Below are 23,829 nucleotides of genomic sequence, written 5' to 3' on the forward strand. Positions count from 1 at the left end.
TTTTCTTTTGTTCGGGGTGGAAAACATATCTATTGAATTGTCAAACCCCTCCAATCTTATCAGTGCTGTGTCGCAGTGTTACACGCAGATTGTAAAGGTGTAAACAAACCGCAGACCTGAGCTAAGAGCAAAGATGGGGTTGTAAAAATATAGAGACTGGTATTAATGAGGCTTTCCTCTGATCCTATGATCCCCTTTGTATTCCGTGTCACATCTCGTGAGGGGCCCCCAAATTCACAGCCATGTTCCTGTCAATGTCAATGTCATGTCTCTGCAGGGATGGAATTCAGGGAACTTTGATGCAGGGTCTGCGTTGTCCCCATTAACCTGCATTAACAAATCAGTGCCTGTATGTAATTGTATGTCTAACTGCTGCACAATATATCAAATTATCAAATTATATTGTTCATATAAGGAAAAAATCATCAATATTTTAAATGTTCGACCCAAATTAATCAAATTAATTTGATTTGTAAAGGTAACTCTACGATAAACTGTGTATAAATAACAACAATGTAACCGTTGTATTCTTCATGTGGAAATTAATGATTACAATATAACAGTAGGTATATATATGTGGGACAGTCAGCATTGCATTGGGCCATATTTCACTACTCTCATTTAAAACTTGGAAGTTGCATGAATGTTGGATTAGTTTGAAATGTCTTTGATAATATATCAAAACAAGTTGGCGTGAAGGGTCTATGAATAAATACAAATGAAACCTCTCCCTTTGTTATTTTGAAGGCAGGTTTGAGACATTTATTATCAAGCTGTGGTCGGTGCAGATTTCAAATAATGCAACTAGACAATGGGGAACCTCTATTTTCCTATCATGTGTCAAACATGTGTTCACATCCGTGCAGTAGATTGTTTGTGTCAGGAGTTAAGACAGACACCAAAACAATTAAGTAGGTTAACAAGGGGTTAGGTATCAAGCCAAAGGACCTTTACCAGAATGTGGGACACATACACTAATCCCACTTTACAGGGGAGAACTGTGAAGGCTTGAGGGATTATAAGGGTCAACATCTCCCCCCATAATACCTTTGTTTTGTCTCTTAGCTCATGGAATGCAACGTCTATCAGCTAAATTGGAGCTTTTTTCCTGTTGAAATTCTGTCTTCAGCTCAGAGAGTGCACATCCGCACAGACAAGCATCTGTAATCATTACGTTGCCATGCAATCAGCCCGGTATCCATGATGACCACCATGGTAACGGTTGTATAGAGAGAACATTTTCAGATTTGCTGCACACCCCCACATGGTGCAAGTGGAGAGAGGCTGCCGGCTCGGAGGCAGAACCACAGTAAATACACATTATGCAACACACTCCGATGGAAACTGTGGGCTTCAGGGGCAGCAGAGGTGCTTCAGCACTGGTTCAAACATGACTGAGTTCCTTTGTGTGTTTACTGAGAGAGTATACAGTTGTATTTAGTCACTTTTCAAATACGAACACATGACTCATCAAGCCATCCTCCCACCACCCACCTACCAGGATAGAGAGAGATTTTCTAGTGGATGCTGCATTTCCTCCCAGGCAATAAAGTCTTTATAGGTTTTTCACTCCTACCCTCACAAACATATAGATGACATGACTGCACCACAAAAGTAAAGCCAAAGCGTCTCAATCGCCCCCTGGTGGCTGGCTGCTGTATAGGTAATACATCCTGCCTCCTCCATGTTAATTTCACTTAAAGATGGTTTCACATATTTTATATACTTCTTATCACACTCATGTATGTTAAAGTGATCATTTTAAGTTTGCCTTTAATTTGTTACTTGATACTATGAAAATGGGGTGAAACGTAATGATTGACAGCTGAGACTGACTCGTGATTGGTCGACCGCTATACAGCCCAAATGTCCAAGATGGCGGCGTTCGTATGGGGTATGTTTTGGCTTCATTTCTGAAAAGTGAGAGGAAGTTGAGACAAGTCATGCATCTTTAGATACAGTCAAGAGAGTGGATCTTTCTTTGAATTGCTTCACTCCAGGTCCCTCATGAGGCTGAGGCTGTGACTCCTTGGGCTTGCAACACTTCCCTTTGTTCCACTGTCAGTCAGGTTTGTCATAACACAGTTTCACTGTCTGATGGAAGAGATTGCATGTATGTTAGCCTTTAGAAACAAAAGTGTTCTTATCCTGTTTGGATCAGATGTTCCCAGATAGTATCGTGACTTGCAGGATAATGTCGATTCACAGTCACTCGTTGCTGCTTTGTCTTAAGTATATTTCTTTATTTTTTCGTGACATTAAGCCAAACTGATTCAGTTTCCCTCAGTGTTCCCCTGTGTCACACGGAGCCTGACGGTTCACATTCTTGGGTTGGACACAAGTGTGTGGGGGGGGGGAACCAGCTGAGACATTCACCAAAACAAGGCTTCAAAACATTTATTTTTACAAACTTCAACACATAAATAAAGAAGTACTATCATCCTGTCAGAATGGAGTTGGAGGAATGTTAGTTGGTATTTTTCTTATTTTCTTATAAGTCCCAAAGTGAGTAAATACACATTTAAAGAAGAAAATTAAATAGAGGTGACGTAGATGTTATGTATTTGTGTGTCCCAAGAATGGTATGAATGAGAGTCAGAAGGGGGACTTGATATAATAATGTGTAAACAGTTAAACCCTGTGAATCTCTGACACTCCGTAGTCACTCCCAAACCTAACCTGTTCTACCTGTCCGCAGCAGGATGTCAAGAGCGGGTGGGTGAATGAAGCTGCAGTAGACAGATCGGTAGGTTGAGAAGTAAAAAGGTATCGGGATCCTCGGTTAAATACAAGCAAAACAAGATTTTTATTGTATTTCTTAAGGCTTTTTTTAAACAACAGGTGGTGGAGGAGGTGGAGGGGGTGGCGCAGGAGAACATGGAGGCCGACAACACAGACGACATAGAGTCTCTCATGGAGGACATGGACTATATCCCCGGACACTTCCACCTGAAGCTCAGTCTCAACTGTGATCCTGTTGGGCCGGTGAGGCTGCGACACAGGGACACTTATCTGAAGCAGGAGAGCCTGCGCGGAGAGTTGGAGGCTGAAGTTGGACATCTGCAGTACGCGGTCAGGAATCTCCTGGGTCTGCTGGCGTTTCACCTGGAGCAGCTGGACATGGCTGAGGAAACATTTAGGTGATAAAAGACGATTGTCATTATTTTCTAAACATTCTAACCCGAGGTGATTTTGACAAGTAGCACGTTTTTCAGGTTTTTGTAGCAATCTGATAAGCAGAAAAGACACATTTCTCTTTTATATATTTCACACCTTTGTAAGCTTACCCCAAAAAACACTGAATGCCTGAAGCCATAACTAGAGTGTCACTCAGTAAAGTTGATACATCAGCAAAGGTCCAACATTCCCCTTATGAAACCACTTTTAGATTTACTAGAGCCGGATTTTTGGACTATTGCTCACTCTCACACACATCAGTTCCAAGATCCAGGAATGATTCTCTGTGAAATCAACGAAACATGTAAAAACATTCAAATAAAATGCCTTGTAGTGTTAAAGAAAGTGGAAAATGATCCACACCGAAATGTCATGGTGTCTTTGCACCAAATTGCACACACTCATGGACATCAGTTCCCTAAATGAGCCAGATTTTTAGATTGTTCCCTGGGAAAAACAGCGAAAAGGTTGAAAAACGTCCTCTCGCGCAATCTTAAAGAAATTAAACTAAAGAAAATATGGATCCGCACCAAAATTCAATGGGTTCTTCTCTGACACATATCGTATCCTTCCACCACGTTTCGTGGAAATCTGTTGAGTTGTTTCAGTGCAATCTTGCTAACAAACAAACATACAAACCTCCTTGGTGGATGTAAAAAGGCAGAATGAAGAATGATCCTGACCTCTTATTAACCCTGTCACATAATCAGGTGGTAAATGAGTCATAAATGCAGGATGCTGTTTAACTAACACACTGATCCCAACATGACGCTCTGTGTATCTCGGCTTTTCAGAAGTATCTGTAGAGAAGACCCTGGGAACCTCAACGCCTGGGCCAACCTGGGCTACGTGTACGATAGGCTGGGCAGAGAGCTGGACGCAGGGGAGTGTGTGGAGAAAGTGTCCCACCTCATGGGGTTAGATGCTGGAGAGGCCAGTCAGGAAGAGACCAGGGTACTGGCGGCCCGCTGCCTGGCGGAACAGGCCTACGTCCATCCATACGATGTGGAGCTGGACAGCGAGGACGACCTGAGAGAGAGGCTGACTGCCGCACTGAGGTTGTACAACAAAGCCCTGGACTATGGGGGACAACTGGTGAGAAAGACACACACGGATAATGTGAAATAGAATAAAAAATACAGCTCAGTTAAGATTTTTTGATGTGAAACTTAATTTAAAGTAACTTAACTTCAAAATCTGTCAGTTTTATTTGTGCATCACACAAATTAAAAAAAGACATGACAGAAAAGCAAGTTCCTGCTCTTCCTGCACACTAAGTGTCATTTTAATTCACTTATTACTTATCACTATTGGTGTTTTTCAGATACCAATGGAGGAAAAACGAAGCTGGTATTTTAAAATGGCAACCATCTATATAAGGTACAAGACTGACATAAAAAGATTCTCACAAACAGCATCAGCATTATTTAATGTTTAATGTTCACCAAGTTGTTCTGGTCTCTTCATATCGCCGCAGACTGGACGACATAGTAAAGACCAAAGAGGACTCAGAATACTCCAGACTCTCTCATTACAATAAGGGACTGAAGCTTCTCAAAGAAACACTGAAATCGGAGAAAACGCAACATAAAGGTCTGTTTAGGAATTTTTGAATTGCTATCACATATACATCTACATAAAAACAGTAGAGACGCATTTAATCCATGCATGATTTTAAAGCAGATCCCGTATTTCGTTTGTAAAATCTAAGTTCAGAAAGTAACAAGTGAGTACACACTGCAGATGTGGAGTATAAATATATTATATGCCATGTTTTTATATCACTTTCGTGCGTCATGAGAGGATGAAACAACAATAAAAACAATGAAATTAAAATATAAAAGCCAGTATTAGTTATTAAATAGCATGAAGGGGTATTGTAGTAGAACTGGATTAACTTAGATGTGGTCACTGGATGTAGCTGCTGCAATCTAATGCATGTTAGTAGTGAAACCAGCAATATGTTTAAAAAATGTTACTGTATTCTTTTCATCATGATAAATTTGGATTCCTGATCTGTGTCCTCAGCTCTGGCCTGGTGTTACATTGGCATCCTGTTGGAGAGGAAGGACGACTTCACCACCGTGCCCATGTCGATACACGACTGTGGATACTCTGCCTCTGATCCTCTGTCCTGCTATGGAACCGTAAGTTCACCTGACAGTGACGCAACTGGTCTTCGTATGCAGCCTCCGAAGGATGGAGCCCCTGAATAGAGACCGAGCTGTTCAAACTCTGATTGGGCTCTTTTATATTCTTTCTAAATACCTTTACTAAAGGTTATCAGTGGGTGCTCCTGCTACAATATCTCTCTTGTTTGTAATTTGAGATATCCGTAATCAATTCTGAACCAAGCGAGATAATTTGTTAGCTGAACCTTGTGTGTTTCTCCAGGCAAATGGTAATTGACAGTTGTGCTCTTGTTTCTTTTTTCATTTGCAAACTTTATTATATCTCTACATTGAAACAGATTTACATTGTAAAATCATTCCTGTTGCAGTAGAGACTAGAAACTAGAACTTGATGCTGAATGTGCTGAATGTGCTCCACCATAACATTATCTATCTGTGTCTTCAGGCCATAAACATGGCCAGTGATGATGCATTCATCCTGAACCTTCTGGCCAAGGTGTTTTTTCTGCTGGGCAAACACGAGATGGCCACAGGGATCAGCAACATGGCCTTAAATGTGCTGCCAGATCCAGAGCTCAACTGGCAGGCTTACTGCACCCGCGCCAAGGTAACGCAGCCCCAACACACCAAGTCCACGCCAGAACCGAGCTGACAAGCACAAGTCGATTACCCTGTTAAATCCCTTTAATGACTGAGAATTTCAATTGATTTAAACTGACCACACAGTGGAGATGAGATGTCAACAAATTGCAGTAGAAAAATATCTATAAATGTCTTCTTTTCAGATCAATATGATGTTCTACATCAGGGACCTAGAGAAGGCAAAGAGGGGTCAAGGTGGAATCCCAGACCGACAGCTGCTAACCGACGCCAGAAAGGACTTGGACAAGGTCCTGAGTGTACGTCCATGTCTGCGGACTCACCTCGAGATGGCACAGGTAAAAGCTTAAACAAATAAGGAGCACTATAGATTAAGGAGCAAGGGTTTTCAAATGATTGTCTTCCTCTTAAGGTGTACTACTACATGGGTGTCGATGCCCTCCAGGAGAGCCTTCTGGTGGACGAGGCAGCGGTGAACTGTGCATTGGTGAGTCTGTCGCACGCCCTACAGTTTCAGCTGGGCGACAGCCTGCCGGACCTGCATGTGCTCAGAGGACGCTGCCTCCATCTGAAAGGCGAGGATCAGAACGCCGCAGAGTGCTTCAAACAGGCCGTGGAGTTAGAGAGGCCAGGAAGCACCGACACCACAGCCCTGCGCTGCCTCCTACAGGCCCTCCTGTCCGTGTTCATGCAGGGAGGCCCTGATCCCAGCACTGCCATCGGCCAGCTGGAGATGTGGGTGCAAAGGGCAGAGGAAAGGTACCCCAATGACATTGTGAAGGCCGAGCTGAGGTGCCTTTACAGGACTCAGACGGCAGAGGTCACAGAGTTATCCAGGGCCCTGATCAGAGCAGGACGACTGGATCTAGTGAAGAGGCTCTTGGAGACAATAGTTCCTAAACAACTGGCCAAGAAGAAAACAATTACAAGATCTTTCTCCTTCACATGAGGACGGATAATATGGGACTTTAAATACTCTGGACTACTCTGATTGGTTGGAAGGTCGGGGCCTGCTCAGAAACTTTGGAAGGGGAGATCTCTGCACCGCTGTCAGGCCTGGGTCAGACTGGATCAGAACCTCTCCACAGTCAAGTTTTGGAGGAAATCTCAACAAAAATCTGAATAAAAAAGTTTGATATTGTAGCATAAACAAAGCTAATTCACAAAAAGTTGATACTGCAATATTTAAATGTTACATATGACATATTTGTTTTTTTCTCACAGTATTCGGCTCAATGAAACTGAGAAATTGATTTTAAGTTTAAAATCACTTTTATATAATTCAGGTTTTGCTTTTTCTTTTAGTTATTCTTAAACCTCGTATGTGCATTAATAGTAGAGCGTAGAGAGTAGTATGGGGGGCAACCGGTATCAGGGAGTCCAAATATGTACAGTATATGAAGAATTTTAATAAACAGGCAACTAGCGCTATGTAGCAGTGCAGTGTGCCCTCAGTCTGTAGAGCGAGTTGAACATGTTTTCTTCTACTTCCTCAGATAAAGTAGATCATTTGATCTCCGTCATGGCAGCAACATTCATAGAATCGCCTCCTCTTTAGAATGTTCTTCTTCAAAGTAAAAGCACAACATTCGTTTTGTTGCAGCAATGTCTTATATGAACCCAAAGTTTTCTAACTGCACCATAGACTGTTCATAAAAATCTCTTCACACAATGTCCAGCACACAAACAATAAAAAGTGACAGTTATTGTGGATCTGTCACGACTGAGCTCGGAAGTAGCTTTGGAGCATTAACACAGGACAAGACAAGACAACTTCCCATTCCAAACAGGCATGTTAAGAACTGCACTATTTTACATATTGACACCACTTCCTACATTGTTTAGTCTATAAAATGAAAGTTTCATATCGGCAAACTTAAACGTCAATACCAATGTCTCATATACCCTCATTAAAGCAATTTCAGTGGAAGTAATGAGGGACAAACTACATAATGATTCTGTGCAAAAATGAATACCTAATTTCTACTAAAGCTAATTTAATATGAGGCCTTAAGACATAAGGGGTTCCCTGTTTATTTCAAAACAAAAAATACACTTTAAATAATAACAGTGGGATACAATAAAAACTGCATAATCTGCACTTTGTTTTTTCTGCAGGGAACTCTCTTCAAAGACATCATGGTTTCCAGTGTCTGTATGTGGTGCTCCTGGTGTCAGATGAGACGCGAGTTGAAATATCGCCGAACAAACCCCTCTGTCGTCAACATGCAGCCTCGCCCAGTGGTGATGGCTCCGGCGGTCCAACCTACTACCCCTGCAATGCGCCCGACAGGGTTTGTAGTGGCTTCGTACTAAGATGTGTCCATTGGACATTAACACGTACAGCAGCTGTGAGAATTAAATATGAATTTGAGGCATGGAAATAATCCCATTAAAAGGATTGAAATTCCCGTCTTAGAAAAATAACGTCATCACAGAAAACTTGTGGGAAATTTATTATTCAAATTATTATTTTTTTTACCTTGGTTTTTCTTCTCCTTACAACTAAGACGAAAGTTGTTGCACATCACCATAATTGTGAAATAAAGGCAAAAATGTAGAATAAATAAATATGTGAAAATATTATTTTTCTATAAAAAAAATCTGCTTTTTCTTACTTCTTAGTAAATTGTGAATGTATCTGAGTCGTGATTAATAAAATAAATCCTAACTCAGATTTATGTTTTCCCTTTAAACCGATATTAATTTTCTTAACTTTCTTAAACACAACACATTTTCCTGTATTGTGTCTATATACAGTATATGTCAAGTAAAAGAATCTGATGCGTTTCTTAACTTCTTCACATTATAATGAATATGTTTGGATTCTGGAAAAATACAACAAGATATTTGAAGATGTCCCTTTGGACTCAAAGACATTTTGATTTATTACAGTTGCACCAAGCAGGGGAACTGAGTACAATATATATATATATATATATATGGCTTTATTTCAAATGGATATTAATTAAAACTTCCAACACCACAAATCAGGAAACCCAAGAAGTCAACTAGTAGAAAACAAACACACAACAGTGCAGGTGTATTTAAATATCGCAAACACTACACTCCAAACACAGCAGATAGTCGCGCTGCACACAGTGGGACTCAGTGCTTCTTCTTTCTCAATCTGCGTACTTTACTGTACTTCTGTTCTTGTGGATTTGAGAAACATCATCACATCAATTATTAAAGACCACTACGAACCATAAGCAGGACCAAACCAAATACTACCAATAGGGGGAGGCACACAAACGCACACAAAAGGGAAAGTTTCCCATCTAGAAACTGATGTTATCTTTAACCGATTTGGCAGCATAGTTTTTATCTGACATGCACCAGATCACACTCCTCATCTCATGTCCACTTCCTACACAGGCTCAGAGCTGCAACAGGACGTCCTCGGCTTGGTCAGGTAAGATCTTTTAGTTTTGTCAGATATTTGACATTGTTGTAGTTAGATGGAATATGACTTGTTTAAGAACAGCATGGAGGGAAAGAGGGTTTTGACAATAAACCTTAACCTCTCCGGGGAAACAGAAGCATCCCAGGCTTCTAGTTGTTAACATGGTTCAAGAAGCATATTGTGTGACCGAAGAGACTGATATGTTGAATATACATCTCATTAAATAAAGTTTAGTGGATCAAGGTTGGAAGTTTTACTGAAATATGCAAGTACTCTCAAGGATTTTAGTCGCATCATAACTATAGGATGCTAATCTCATTTTTTGGTCGCTCAGAGACACTGTCATCACTGTAAAAAAAGTATCTGAGGAATCTCTCTGCAATGCTCCATTACTGTTGTCTTATCATTTCAAGTCCACTACAAAGACAGTTAAATCGTTAATTTAATGGAAAGGTAGTCGATAGTTTAATCTTTAAACCTGAACTGTTGCCTTTTTCCTTTGTGTAAACAGGTTCATCGCTCTAACATCCAATGGCAGCACACCCGAGAGACCGGAAAAGCGGTCTTTGACTGCTTTGAGGATCGAAAGTACTTGTAAGAATCCTCAAACCCACAATTTTGTCACGTTTGTACTTTTTGGATTCACATTTTAGAACATTCTTCGGTAACACTAATCATCTCAGGTTGCTATGGCTTGGTGCTGTCCTGGGTTTCACCTGCACGGTTTCAGGAAGATTTGAGAGAACAGTTGCCTCCCTTGCGCGACATGTGCAGCACTGCTGTGTTAGCCGCCTGTGGGATACCAATATTTGTTCTGGCCGTGAGTCTCCGGTCCTCCATTCGAACAGATACGGCATCAAGGTGCTAAACATGCAAAGCTGATTCACCACGAATTTCACTACATGTTGAAAACATCAGATGAATTTACATATTTCTTTACTCTGGTCTCTAAGGCTCTATCTGTAAAGACATCGCCGCTTTCCTGTTTCTGTTTGACCTGCTCCTGGTGTCAGATGCATCGTGAGATAAAAGACAAATACAAGGACTGCTGCGGGTTATCATCAAATACGCAGCCGGGCGCCAGTGGTGATGGGGCAACCTCTCTATGGCTATGAACCAACATGGGGTCATCGTACGTCATACTGAGATTTGCAGCTTCTCCATACAAAGTTCTGTCTAAGGGATTTTTAATTCAGATCAGATGCTGCTGCTGATGGTTTTGTTACACAATGACTTTAGGGTGAAAGAAATAATCATAGGTATAGATTAATAACATAATAATAGATTAAGCTCTATAATAAAAAAATGATAGTACTTGGATTTCATTTTTTTATTGTGAGAAATACAAATTGAAGAATTTGTCATTCAAAGCCAAAAGGTGGTTTCAGTTCAATCTGAAATGTGGAGGTTAATCAACCTGATCTGGATCAATAAAATGATTCACATTTAAATAAAATAATGTAAATTATTTTGTATTTTATTCAGTTTACCAAAATGGATTTATTTAGTTATTTGATTTTTGTTTGTGTGAAGCTCTTTGTAGCAGCTGTTTTAAAAAGGTACATATCAATTTATTATCATTTCTATACCTTTGCATGCCTCGCCCTGGTTCAGTGACTACACTCCCCCGTGGCGTGCGAACATCGAATCTCTCGTCACCAGGAAGTAGCCCATGCTGCAGCCGGGACGCCATGACAGTGAAGGTGAAGAGGTGAGTTTGGGACAACAAGAAGCTGGAATGCAGGGGCTGGTGTCACACTTGGGACAGCTACCGGCGAAGGCACGTACTAATACCCGGTCCCTCGCTACCTATAGAGTTTATATCTCCTTAAACTGGAACAGATTTCTTACTTTGCTGCTCTTTCGCTGCCGGAAAACACATTTTGAACAGCCCCCTGCCGTCATGGCACCGACAGCAGTTCAGTCTCTCGTACTTTCTCCCCTCGCCATCCAAAGGACCACTGATTCTGGCATGAATCCACTTCCTCACAGGTGAAGATTATCAGACATCAGACACCCTCCTCCCCACAGGTGGTTAACAGAAGACAAACCTTCCCATAATTCATTTCTTTCTTTTCACGTAAAGTACCCGACCTCTCATTTTGGAGGCCAACCCTATTCGTTGATGTAACGGTCACCAGACTAGTTGTAAATTTGGCCATTATGGTAAAGTTATTCAAATTACAAAATACATTAATTTATAGGACGGAACAACTATATGTTGTGCAATAATACATTAAACGTGACACCATAAAATGGTGTGCCTTTCGGCATTCAATAAATTTGGTTATCAAAAAAATATTGAATATTAATATTAAAAATGTGAATATTAAATAATAACTTTAATTGATTAAAGTTACCCCGGGGCACCACCCTTCAAAGGAAGGGAAAAGATAGCCAATTTATTGATTAAGTCTCATAAAAGTACTAACTAAAAATTTGGAACTCTGATTAACAATTACATTAATAACTATAACCAAGGTTACCATATAGATAGTTAGTAAATTTGAAGGATATCGAGTTCTTGGCAGTGTAGAGGTTGGCAAAATTCACACTTATGCAACATTCATAATAACAACATTTGTGAAAGAAAAACATTTATTATGAAGATAATAAAGTATAAAAACACAAATTACTAAAGATGTGTATGTGAGTATGCGTGTGTGTGTGTGTCTGTTTGCGTGAGTGTGCTTTCAAAATGGCGGCAGGCCACTATTTTATATGGGCCCCCCTTTGGAAGGTTTACGATGTATGGCGGGGTCAGAGAGATGGTGTGGAGATATGCATGTGTGGGTCGGTGCCAAGTTAGAGAAAGTAGCACGTTGCATGCAAAGAAAGACTGTGAAGAGCATAACGTAACTAGCATTAACTTTCAAATAACGTATAACCAAAATATCACAGCAAAACGAATCAAACTTATAAACATCACACGGAATCGAATAAACAGTCTTTGCTTAGCCTAGTATAATTATTAAGCCCAGTTGTGTTACCCGTCCATGAAAAGGGAAAAAAGGTTGATGTGCTGTTCGAAGTCCAGTGAAGTCGTTTTGCTGGTTTTGTGGCTCCTATTTTTGTGGTGCTGCTGTGCGATGCAGCTCTTTTGCTGGTTCTTAGGCAGGCCCTTGCATCGCTGCCTTTTGGAAGGTTTTAGCAGTCGGCTCCAGTCAGGCCTGCTTGAAGGTTGGTAGAGCTTGGATTGGAGGAGGTTTCCCTCGCTCGGTGAGTGGAAAGCTGCACCCCTCCTTGAAGTTGAACAGAAAGAGACGTGACCTCCTCTCGGTGGGTTGCGTAGAAAGAAGAAAAAGGAGGAAGGGGGAACTGGGCTTATATTGGCCTGGCGACCTCATGGGTCATGGGGCCCAGAGTGACCAATAGTGGTTGAAACTTGTGTCTCCGGTCGGTATTCACACCTCTGTGTGATGTTGAAGCACCCTGGGAGACTGAGTTCTGGAGGCTCTGGTTTGCCTCCAGAACAAAGGAAAACATGTGCTCAGGCTATGACTACACATGTAGGCCGAACGGTAGTTCACAAATACCAGGTCCCAACATATAAGTACTCCGGTTGAATACTGGGTTTTCACAGTAGGCTATGGCTGTGGTTTAACCCTCAAAAACTCACTTGATATACACAAGACACAAAAATGTACAGGGCTAGACACACAAAACAACTAGCCTACACTTTTAGAAAGAGAATGAGACACACTAGCTCAACTTATTAACTTTATTTTCTTGAGTTATGGGTATCAAAAGTATTATAAACTTTAAACTAAACTTCACCTTCACACACACTGAGTTTTATTTAACATTATCAATGTACCAAGTTTTAGAAAACAATGTTCACTCACTGGTGTCCATGAAGCAGACCAGAGTAACCAGTAAGTAATTATCACAAGGAAACCAGTAGGTGGCGCAGTAACTCACTGCTCTGCCATCTTGTCAATGACATTGACAAGACGATGACATTCTTATTCTTCGGGGGTTTTACGGCAGTTGGCATCCAAAGCGTTGCATTACTGTCCCAAAATAGATTTGATTTTATGTCTTAACTTTCTTGTCTCATATGTATTGACGGGTGTTTTCTTCTGCTAATGGGATTTTAACACTTGATTTTACTAGAATTACTCTTGGGTTTAGTTGTAATGTATTGTAAGGTACTGTCGGTTCCTAGAAAGGTGCATTGAAATTAAAACAAAATTATATTATCCCCAAGTTGACAATGGGGAGACCACGGTTCTACTGCAACACCTTAGAAACTGGGTCACACACTCGTGGAGTTTGATGGACGTCCTTATCCCAACTTGTTGACTTTTGTTGTGAAGTTCGAGCTTAAGGCCGGAGCTGAAGGCCGGAAAACGCCCTGTGGCCACCTCAGACCTGTCAACTTGTGGAGTTTGAGAAAATATGAAAAAGGATGAATAAATAATCTCTGAGTCTAGAGTATAGAGTTGGTAATTTTTTTCAAAAAGTTATAAACAGAAGGATCAAAAGAAACAGCAGCAGCATATTGTTTGGTAGGTGGCTGCTCCAGTGTCTTTATTGACACCATCACTTGAGGACACCACAGTTTAGTTTAGTAACTTAATGTGCGAAGTTTAAACATTATGGACAATTCAAAACAATCATGATCTTTTCCTCTGGGCTTTATAAACTTCACCACTTTAACAGACCAGTGAAATGAGGAAAAGAAACGCACACAAAAGGGAAAGTTTCCCCTCTAGAAACTGATGTTATCTTTAACCGAAAGGTTTTAACAAGTAGTGAAAAATAAATAAATAACATGAACAACATGTTATTAATGGCAGGTACTTTTGATTCGACTCATCTCTGCCCAAGGATTCAGATTTGGCAGCATAGTTTATATCTGACATGCACCAGATGTCACTCCTCGTCTCAGGCATGTCCACTTCCAACATGGGGGTCAGAGCTGCCGACAAGACGTTTTGTCAACAAGACTTGCTGGCAACAGGTCGTTTTGGCAACAGGTCGTTTTGGCAACAGGACGTTTTGGCAACAGGTCGTTTTGGCAACAGGTCGTTTTGGCAACAGGTCGTTTTGGCAACAAGACGTTTTGGCAACAGGACGTCCTCGGCTTGGTCAGGTAAGAGCTTTTAGTTTTGTCAGATATTTGACATTGTTGTAGTTAGATGGAATATGACTTGTTTAAGAACAGCATGGAGGGAAAGAGGGTTTTGACAATAAACCTTAACCTCTCCGGGGAAACAGAAGCATCCTGGTCATTTCTAGTTGTTAACATGGTTCAAGAAGCATATTGTGTGACCGAAGAGACTTGATAGTGTTGAATTATATCCCATTAAATACAGTTTAGTGATTCTAAGGTTGGAAGTTTTACTGAAATATCAAAGTACTATCAAAGGATTTTAGTCGCATCACAACTATAGATACTGATCTCATGTTTGTGTCGTCTAGAGACACTGTCATTTACTGTAGAAAAGTATCTGAGGAATCTCTCTGCAATGCTCCATTACTGTTGTCTTATCATTTCAAGTCCACTACAAAGACATTAAATTGTTAATTTAATGGAAAGGTAGTCGAGTAGTTTAATCTTAAACCTGAACTTTTTCCTTTGTGTGTGTAAACAGGTTCATCGTTCTAACATCCAATGGCAGCACAATCTTTGAGAGACTGGAAAAGCGGTCTCTTTGACTGCTTCGAGGACGCGAGTACTTGTAAGAATCAAACCCACAATTTTGTCACGTTTGTACTTTTTGGATTCACATTTTAGGAACATTCTTCGGTAACACTAATTCATCTCAGGTTGCTATGGCTTCTGGTGCTGTCCTTGCCTCACCTGCACGGTTTCAGGAAGATTTGGAGAGAACAGTTGTCTCCCCTTATGCGACATGTGCAGCACTGCTGTGTTAGCCGCCTGTGGGATACCTCTATTTGTTCCCCCCGTCGCCGTGAGTCTGCGGTCCTCCATTCGGAACAGATACGGCATCAAGGTGCGAAACATGCAAAGCTGATTCACCACGAATTTCACTACATGTTGAAAACATCAGATGAATTTACAAATTTCTTTACTCCGGTCTCTGAAGGGCTCTATCTGTAAAGACATCGCCGCTTCCTGTTTCTGTTTGACCTGCTCCTGGTGTCAGATGCATCGTGAGTTAAAAGAACTCAAGAAGAACCGCGTGGTCATCATCAACACGCAGCCGGCGCCAGTGGTGATGGGGCAACCCCCTATGGCTATGAACCAACATGGGGTCATCGTGACGTCATACTGAGATTTGCAGCTTCTCCATACAAAGTTCTGTCTTGAAGGGATTTTTAATTCAGATCAGATGCTGCTGCTGATGGTTTTGTTACACAATGACTTTAGGGTGAAAAAAAGAATCACAGGTATAGATTAATAACATAATAATAGATTGGGGCCTCTATAATAAAAAAAATGATAGTACTTGATTTCATTTTTTTTTTATTGTGAGAAATACAAATTGAAGGAATTTGTCATTCAAAGCCAAAAGGTGGTTTCAGTTCAATCTGAAATGTGGAGGTTAATCAACCTGATCTGATCAATAAGTCGTAATTTCACATTTAAAATAAAAATAATGTAAATTATTTTTTATTTTATTCATTCTTAATAAATGATTTACTTAGTTGTTTCTGATTATTGTTTGTGTGAAGCTCTTTGTAGCAGCTGTTTTTAAAAGGTGCCATATCAATTTATTATCATTTCTATACCCATTTGCATGCCTCGCCCTGGTTCAGTGACTACACTCCCCCGTGGCGTGCGAACATCGAATCTCCCGTCACCAGGAAGTAGCCCATGCTGCAGCCGGAACGCCATGACAGTGAAGGTGAAGAGGTGAGTTTGGGACAACAAGAAGCTGGAATGCAGGGGCTGGTGTCACACTTGGGACAGCTACCGGCGAAGGCACGTACTAATACCCGGTCCCTCGCTACCTATAGAGTTTATATCTCCTTAAACTGGAACAGATTTCTTACTTTGCTGCTCTTTCGCTGCCGGAAAACACATTTTGAACAGCCCCCTGCCGTCATGGCACCGACAGCAGTTCAGTCTCTCGTACTTTCTCCCTCGCCACCAAAGGACCACTGATTCTGGCATGAATCCACTTCCTCACAGTTGAAGATTATCAGACATCAGACACCCTCCTCTCCACAGGTGGTTAACAGAAGACAAACCTTCCCATAATTCATTTCTTTCTTTTCACGTAAAGTACCCGACCTCTCATTTTGGAGGCCAACCCTATTCGTTGATGTAACGGTCACCAGACTAGTTGTAAATTTGGCCATTATGGTAAAGTTATTCAAATTACAAAATACATTAATTTATAGGATGGAACAACTATATGTTGTGCAATAATACATTAAACGTGACACCATAAAATGGTGTGCCTTTCGGCATTCAATAAATTTGGTTATCAAAAAAATATAGAATATTAATATTAAAAATATGAATATTAAATAACTTTAATTGATTAAAGTTACCCCGGGGCACCACCCTTCAAAGGAAGGGAAAAGATAGCCAATTTATTGATTAAGTCTCATAAAAGTACTAACTAAAAATTTGGAACTCTGATTAACAATTACATTAATAACTATAACCAAGGTTACCATATAGATAGTTAGTAAATTTGAAGGATATCGAGTTCTTGACAGTGTAGAGGTTGGCAAAATTCACACTTATGCAACATTCATAAAAACAACATTTGTGAAAGAAAAACATTTATTATGAAGATAATAAAGTATAAAACACAAATTACTAAAGATGTGTATGTGAGTATGCGTGTGTGTGTGTCTGTGTGCGTGAGTGTGCTTTCAAAATGGCGACAGGCCACTATTTAGATAACGGGCCCCCCCCTTTGGAAGGTTTACGACGTGTGGCGGGGGTCAGAGAGATGTGTGTGGAGATATGCGTGTGTGGGTCGGTGCCAAGTTAGAGAAAGTAGCACGTTGCATGCAAAGAAAGACTGTGAAGAGCATAACGTAAGTAGCATTAACTTTCACATAACGTATAACCAAAATATCACAGCAAAACGAATCAAACTTATAAACATCACACGGAATCGAATAAACAGTCTTTGCTTAGCCTAGTATAATTATTAAGCCCAGTTGTGTTACCCGTCCATGAAAAGGGAAAAAAGGTTGATGTGCTGTTCGAAGTCCAGTGAAGTCGTTTTGCTGGTTTTGTGGCTCCTATTTTTGTGGTTCTGCTGTGCGATGCAGCTCTTTTGCTGGTTCTTAGGCAGGCCCTTGCATCGCTGCCTTTTGGAAGGTTTTAGCAGTCTGCTCCAGCCAGGCCTGCTTGAAGGTTGGTAGAGCTTGGATTGGAGGAGGTTTCCCTCGCTCGGTGAGTGGAAAGCTGCACCCCTCCTTGAAGTTGAGCAGAAAGAGAGGTGACCTCCTCTCGGTGGGTTGCGTAGAAAGAAGAAAAAGGAGGAAGGGGGAACTGGGCTTATATTGGCCTGGTGACCTCATGGGTCATGGGGCCCAGAGTGACCAATAGTGGTTGAAACTTGTGTCTCCAGTCGGTATTCACACCTCTGTGTGATGTTGAAGCACCCTGGGAGACTGAGTTCTAGAGGCTCTGGTTTGCCTCCAGAACAAAGGAAAACATGTGCTCAGGCTATGACTACACATGTAGGCCGAACGGTAGTTCACAAATACCAGGTCCCAACATATAAGTACTCCTTTTGAATACTGGGTTTTCACAGAAGGCTATGGCTGTGGTTTAACCCTCAAAAACTCACTTGATATACACAAGACACAAAAATGTACAGGGCTAGACACACAAAACAACTAGCCTACACTTTTAGAAAGAGAATGAGACACACTAGCTCAACTAATTAACTTTATTTTCTTGAGTTATGGGTATCAAAAGTAGTATAAACTTTAAACTAAACTTCACCTTCAAACACACTGAGTTTTATTGAACATTATCAATATACCAAGTTTTAGAAAACAATGTTCACTCACTGGTGTCCATGAAGCAGACCAGAGTAACCAGTAAGTAATTATCACTAGGAAACCAGTAGGTGGCGCAGTAACTCACTGCTCTGCCATCTTGTCAATGATGTCATTGACAAGACAAACGGGAAAGTTTCCCCTCTAGAAACTGATGTTATCTTTAACCTAAAGGTTTTAACAAGTAGTAAAAAATAAATAAATAAAATGAACAACATATTATTAATAGCAGGTACTTTTGATTCGACCCGTCTCTGCCCAAGGATTCAGATTTGGCAGCATGGTTTTTATCTGACAGGCACCAGATCACACTCCTCATCTCAGGCATGTCCACTTCCTACACAGGCTCAGAGCTGCCAACAAGACGTTTTGTCAACAAGTCGTGCTGCCAACAGGACGTGCTCGGCAACAGGACGTCCTCGGCTTGGTCTGGTAAGAGCTTTTATTTTTGTCAGATATTTGACATTGTTTTAGTTAGATGGAATATGACTTGTTTAAGAACAGCGTGGAGGGAAAGAGGGTTTTGACAATAAACCTTAACCTCTCCGGGGAAACAGAAGCATCCTGGTCATTTCTAGTTGTTAACATGGTTCAAGAAGCATATTGTGTGACCGAAGAGACTTGATAGTGTTGAATTATATCCCATTAAATACAGTTTAGTGATTCTAAGGTTGGAAGTTTTACTGAAATATCAAAGTACTATCAAAGGATTTTAGTCGCATCACAACTATAGATACTGATCTCATGTTTGTGTCGTCTAGAGACACTGTCATTTACTGTAGAAAAGTATCTGAGGAATCTCTCTGCAATGCTCCATTACTGTTGTCTTATCATTTCAAGTCCACTACAAAGACAGTAAATTGTTAATTTAATGGAAAGGTAGTCGAGTAGTTTAATCTTAAACCTGAACTGTTGCCTTTTTCCTTTGTGTGTGTAAACAGGTTCATCGTTCTAACATCCAATGGCAGCACAATCTTTGAGAGACTGGAAAAGCGGTCTCTTTGACTGCTTCGAGGACGCGAGTACTTGTAAGAATCAAACCCACAATTTTGTCACGTTTGTACTTTTTGGATTCACATTTTAGGAACATTCTTCGGTAACACTAATTCATCTCAGGTTGCTATGGCTTCTGGTGCTGTCCTTGCCTCGCCTGCACGGTTTCAGGAAGATTTGGAGAGAACAGTTGCCTCCCCTTATGTGACGTTTGCGGCCCTGCTGTGTTAGCCGCCTGTGGGATACCAATATTTGTTCCCCCCGTCGCCGTGAGTCTCCGGTCCTCCATTCGGAACAGATACGGCATCAAGGTGCGAAACATGCAAAGCTGATTCACCACGAATTTCACTACATGTTGAAAACATCAGATGAATTTACATATTTCTTTACTCTGGTCTCTGAAGGGCTCTATCTGTAAAGACATCGCCGCTTCCTGTTTCTGTTTGACCTGCTCCTGGTGTCAGATGCATCGTGAGATAAAAGACAACAATAAGGACCGCGTGGTCATCATCAACACGCAGCCGGCGCCAGTGGTGATGGGGCAACCCCCTATGGCTATGAACCAACATGGGGTCATCGTGACGTCATACTGAGATTTGCAGCTTCTCCATACAAAGTTCTGTCTTGAAGGGATTTTTAATTCAGATCAGATGCTGCTGCTGATGGTTTTGTTACACAATGACTTTAGGGTGAAAGAAATAAGCGTAGGTATCGATTAATAAACATAATAATAGATTGGGGCCTCTATAATAATAAAAATGATAGTACTTGATTTCATTTTTTTTATTGTGTCAAATACAAATTGAAGGAATTTGGCATTCAAAGCCAAAAGGTGGTTTCAGTTCAATCTGAAATGTGGAGGTTAATCAACCTGATTTGATCAATAAGTCGTAATTTCACATTGTAAATTATTTTGTATTTTATTCATTTTTAATAAATGATTTATAGAGTTGTTTCTGATTATTGTTTCTGTGAAGCTCTTTGTAGCAGCTGTTTTTAAAAGGTGCCATGTAAATTTATTATCATTTCTATACCCAGTTGCTCATGGGTCATGGGGCCCAGAGTGACCAATAGTGGTTGAAACTTGTGTCTCCAGTCGGTATTCACACCTCTGTGTGATGTTGAAGCACCCTGGGAGACTGAGTTCTGGAGGCTCTGGTTTGCCTCCAGAACAAAGGAAAACATGTGCTCAGGCTATGACTACACATGTAGGCCGAACGGTAGTTCACAAATACCAGGTCCCAACATATAAGTACTCCGGTTGAATACTGGGTTTTCACAGTAGGCTATGGCTGTGGTTTAACCCTCAAAAACTCACTTGATATACACAAGACACAAAAATGTACAGGGCTAGACACACAAAACAACTAGCCTACACTTTTAGAAAGAGAATGAGACACACTAGCTCAACTTATTAACTTTATTTTCTTGAGTTATGGGTATCAAAAGTATTATAAACTTTAAACTAAACTTCACCTTCACCCACACTGAGTTTTATTTAACATTATCAATGTACCAAGTTTTAGAAAACAATGTTCACTCACTGGTGTCCATGAAGCAGACCAGAGTAACCAGTAAGTAATTATCACAAGGAAACCAGTAGGTGGCGCAGTAACTCACTGCTCTGCCATCTTGTCAATGACATTGACAAGACGATGACATTCTTATTCTTCGGGGTTTTACGGCAGTTGGCATCCAAAGCGTTGCATTACTGTCCCAAAATAGATTTGATTTTATGTCTTAACTTTCTTGTCTCATATGTATTGACGGGTGTTTTCTTCTGCTAATGGGATTTTAACACTTGATTTTACTAGAATTACTCTTGGGTTTAATTGTAATGTATTGTAAGGTACTGTCGGTTCCTAGAAAGGTGCATTGAAATAAAATTATTTTTTATATTATCCCCAAGTTGACAATGGGGAGACCACGGTTCTACTGTAACACCTTAGAAACTGGGTCACACACTCTTGGAGTTTGATGGACGTCCTTATCCCAACTTGTTGACTTTTGTTGTGAAGTTCGAGCTTAAGGCCGGAGCTGAAGGCCGGAAAACGCCCTGTGGCCACCTCAGACCTGTCAACTTGTGGAGTTTGAGTAAATATGAAAAAGGATGAATAAATAATCTCTGAGTCTAGAGTATAGAGTTGGTAATTAAAAAAAAAGGTTATAAACAGAAGTATCAAAAGAAACAGCAGCAGCATATTGTTTGGTAGGTGGCTGCTCCAGTGTCTTTATTGACACCATCACTTGAGGACACCACAGTTTAGTTTAGTAACTTAATGTGCGAAGTTTAAACATTATGGACAATTCAAAACCATCATGATCTTTTCCTCTGGGCTTTATAAACTTCACCACTTTAACAGACCAGTGAAATGAGGAAAAGAAACGCACACAAACGGGAAAGTTTCCCCTCTAGAAACTGATGTTGTTTTTAACCGAAAGGTTTTTGGCAGGTAGTAAAATAAATTATTAATAGCAGGTTCTTTTGACTCGTCTCTGCCCAAGGATTCAAGTTTGGCAGCATAGTTTTTATCTGACATGCACCAGATGTCACTCCTCATCTCAGGCATGTCCACTTCCAACACGGGTTCAGAGCTGCCAACAGATTGCTCGGAGGATCCTCGGCTTGGTCAGGTAAGAGCTTTTAGTTTTGTCAGATATTTGACATTGTTGTAGTTAGATGGAATATGACTTGTTTAAGAACAGCATGGAGGGAAAGAGGGTTTTGACAATAAACCTTAACCTCTCCGGGGAAACAGAAGCATCCTGGTCATTTCTAGTTGTTAACATGGTTCAAGAAGCATATTGTGTGACCGAAGAGACTTGATAGTGTTGAATTATATCCCATTAAATAAAGTTTAGTGATTCTATCTGAGGAATCTCTCTGCAATGCTCCATTACTGTTGTCTTATCATTTCAAGTCCACTACAAAGACATTAAATTGTTAATTTAATGGAAAGGTAGTCGAGTAGTTTAATCTTAAACCTGAACTGTTGCCTTTTTCCTTTGTGTGTGTAAACAGGTTCATCGTTCTAACATCCAATGGCAGCACAATCTTGAGAGACTGGAAAAGGTCTCTTTGACTGCTTCGAGGACACGAGTACTTGTAAGAATCAAACCTACAATTTTGTCCCGCTTAGCCTTTTTGGATTCACATTTTAGGAACATTCTTCGTAACACTAATTCATCTCAGGTTGCTATGGCTTTGGTGCTGTCCTTGCCTCGCCTGCACGGTTTCAGGGAAGCACTGGAGAGAACAGTTGCCTCCTTATGTGACATTTATGCCCTGCTGTGTTAGCCGCCTGTGGGATGGTCAATAGCTTACCCCGCAGCCCTGAGTCTGCGGTCCCATTCGAACAGATACGGCATCAAGGTGCGAAGCATGCAAAGCTGATTCAAATTACGAATTTCACTACATGTTGAAAACATCAGATGAATTTACATATTTCTTTACCCGGTCTCTGAAGGGCTCTATCTGTAAAGACATCGCTGTTTCTGTTTCTGTGTGTGTACTGCTCCTAAAATAGATGCATCAGAGATAAAAGACAACAATAAGGACCGCATGGGTTATCATCAACACGCAGCCGGGCGCCAGTGGTGATGGGGCAACCCCTGGTTGTGAACCAACATGGGGTCATCGTGACGTCACTGAGATTTGCAGCTTCTCCATACAAAGTTCTGTCTTGAAGGGATTTTTAATTCAGATCAGATGCTGCTGCTGATGGTTTTGCTACACAATGACTTTAGGGTGAAAAAAAGAATCACAGGTATAGATTAATAACATAATAATAGATTGGGGCTTCTATAATAATAAGAATGATCGTACTTGATTTCATTTTTTTTTTTATTGTGTCAAATACAAATTGAAGGAATTTGGCATTCAAAGCCAAACGGTGGTTTCAGTTCAATCTGAAATGTGGAGGTTAATCAACCTGATCTGATCAATTTCACATTGTAAATTATTTTGTATTTTATTCATTTTTAATAAATGATTTATAGAGTTGTTTCTGATTATTGTTTCTGTGAAGCTCTTTGTAGCAGCTGTTTTTAAAAGGTGCCATGTAAATTTATTATCATTTCTATACCCAGTTGCGGCCGGAAAATAGGAACCAGGAATAAAACAGAACAACACAGAAGGACAAATGGCTAAAACGGAACAGAAAGACAAATCGAAATAGAAAGTCATCAGTACATAACTGGTAGGACAGGTCTGGAGTTTTCAGGAATTCTATTCAAGAAGAAGCATGAGGAAACTGGGCAGAACACTGGGGAACAACATGTGACCGTGTCTGAACTCATAACCCGTCAAACAACTTCAGACAAAGGAAGCTAATCCAACGATTAAAATCTAAAATCAAACCTGTTCTTTACTTTCCACTCAGTCCTTTAGTCAGGAGGAGTGCCCGGAGAAATAAAGTTTAGTGGATGATGAAGCTGAATGTAAGATTATGTTGCATTTGCTTACCTCACGTTTACACCAATTACCAGTTTTGTTTTCTTTCTCAATTTAATTCATCCATCCATCATCTCCCACTTACCTGAGATGAGGTCACGGAGGTAGCTGGGTAAGTATTC

The 23,829-nt window shown here is 40.6% G+C and overlaps 3 protein-coding genes across 4 annotated transcripts; all 3 read left to right on the forward strand.

The window, feature by feature from the left end:
* Positions 1-2,610: 2,610 nt before the first annotated feature.
* Positions 2,611-7,637, forward strand: ttc22 (tetratricopeptide repeat domain 22). 2 transcript variants are annotated; one of them, XM_035175776.2, is made up of 9 exons: positions 2,611-2,746; positions 2,842-3,140; positions 3,972-4,272; positions 4,502-4,557; positions 4,655-4,770; positions 5,206-5,324; positions 5,755-5,916; positions 6,095-6,247; positions 6,322-7,637. In XM_035175776.2, the coding sequence occupies exons 2-9, from the start codon at positions 2,878-2,880 to the stop codon at positions 6,856-6,858; spliced, it is 1,707 nt and encodes a 568-aa protein (XP_035031667.1). In that variant the 5' UTR covers positions 2,611-2,746; positions 2,842-2,877; the 3' UTR covers positions 6,859-7,637. The 2 variants fall into 2 exon arrangements, with proteins under 2 accessions (XP_035031667.1, XP_047199241.1); XM_047343285.1 differs by having other exon boundaries at positions 2,733-3,140.
* A 6,654-nt stretch (positions 7,638-14,291) lies between these two features.
* On the forward strand, positions 14,292-15,943 carry LOC118121178 (cornifelin-like). The gene is made up of 4 exons (XM_035176896.2): positions 14,292-14,413; positions 14,916-15,002; positions 15,091-15,278; positions 15,372-15,943. Exons 2-4 carry the CDS (start codon positions 14,936-14,938, stop codon positions 15,558-15,560), a joined length of 444 nt encoding a protein of 147 aa, XP_035032787.2. The 5' UTR covers positions 14,292-14,413; positions 14,916-14,935; the 3' UTR covers positions 15,561-15,943.
* Positions 15,944-18,558: 2,615 nt separating this feature from the next.
* Positions 18,559-20,207, forward strand: LOC118121136 (cornifelin-like). The gene is made up of 4 exons (XM_035176813.2): positions 18,559-18,693; positions 19,203-19,289; positions 19,378-19,565; positions 19,659-20,207. Exons 2-4 carry the CDS (start codon positions 19,223-19,225, stop codon positions 19,845-19,847), a joined length of 444 nt encoding a protein of 147 aa, XP_035032704.2. The 5' UTR covers positions 18,559-18,693; positions 19,203-19,222; the 3' UTR covers positions 19,848-20,207.
* Positions 20,208-23,829: the final 3,622 nt, after the last annotated feature.

Source organism: Hippoglossus stenolepis, chromosome 14 (genome assembly GCF_022539355.2).
Source record: "Hippoglossus stenolepis isolate QCI-W04-F060 chromosome 14, HSTE1.2, whole genome shotgun sequence".
NCBI lineage: Eukaryota > Metazoa > Chordata > Actinopteri > Pleuronectiformes > Pleuronectidae > Hippoglossus > Hippoglossus stenolepis.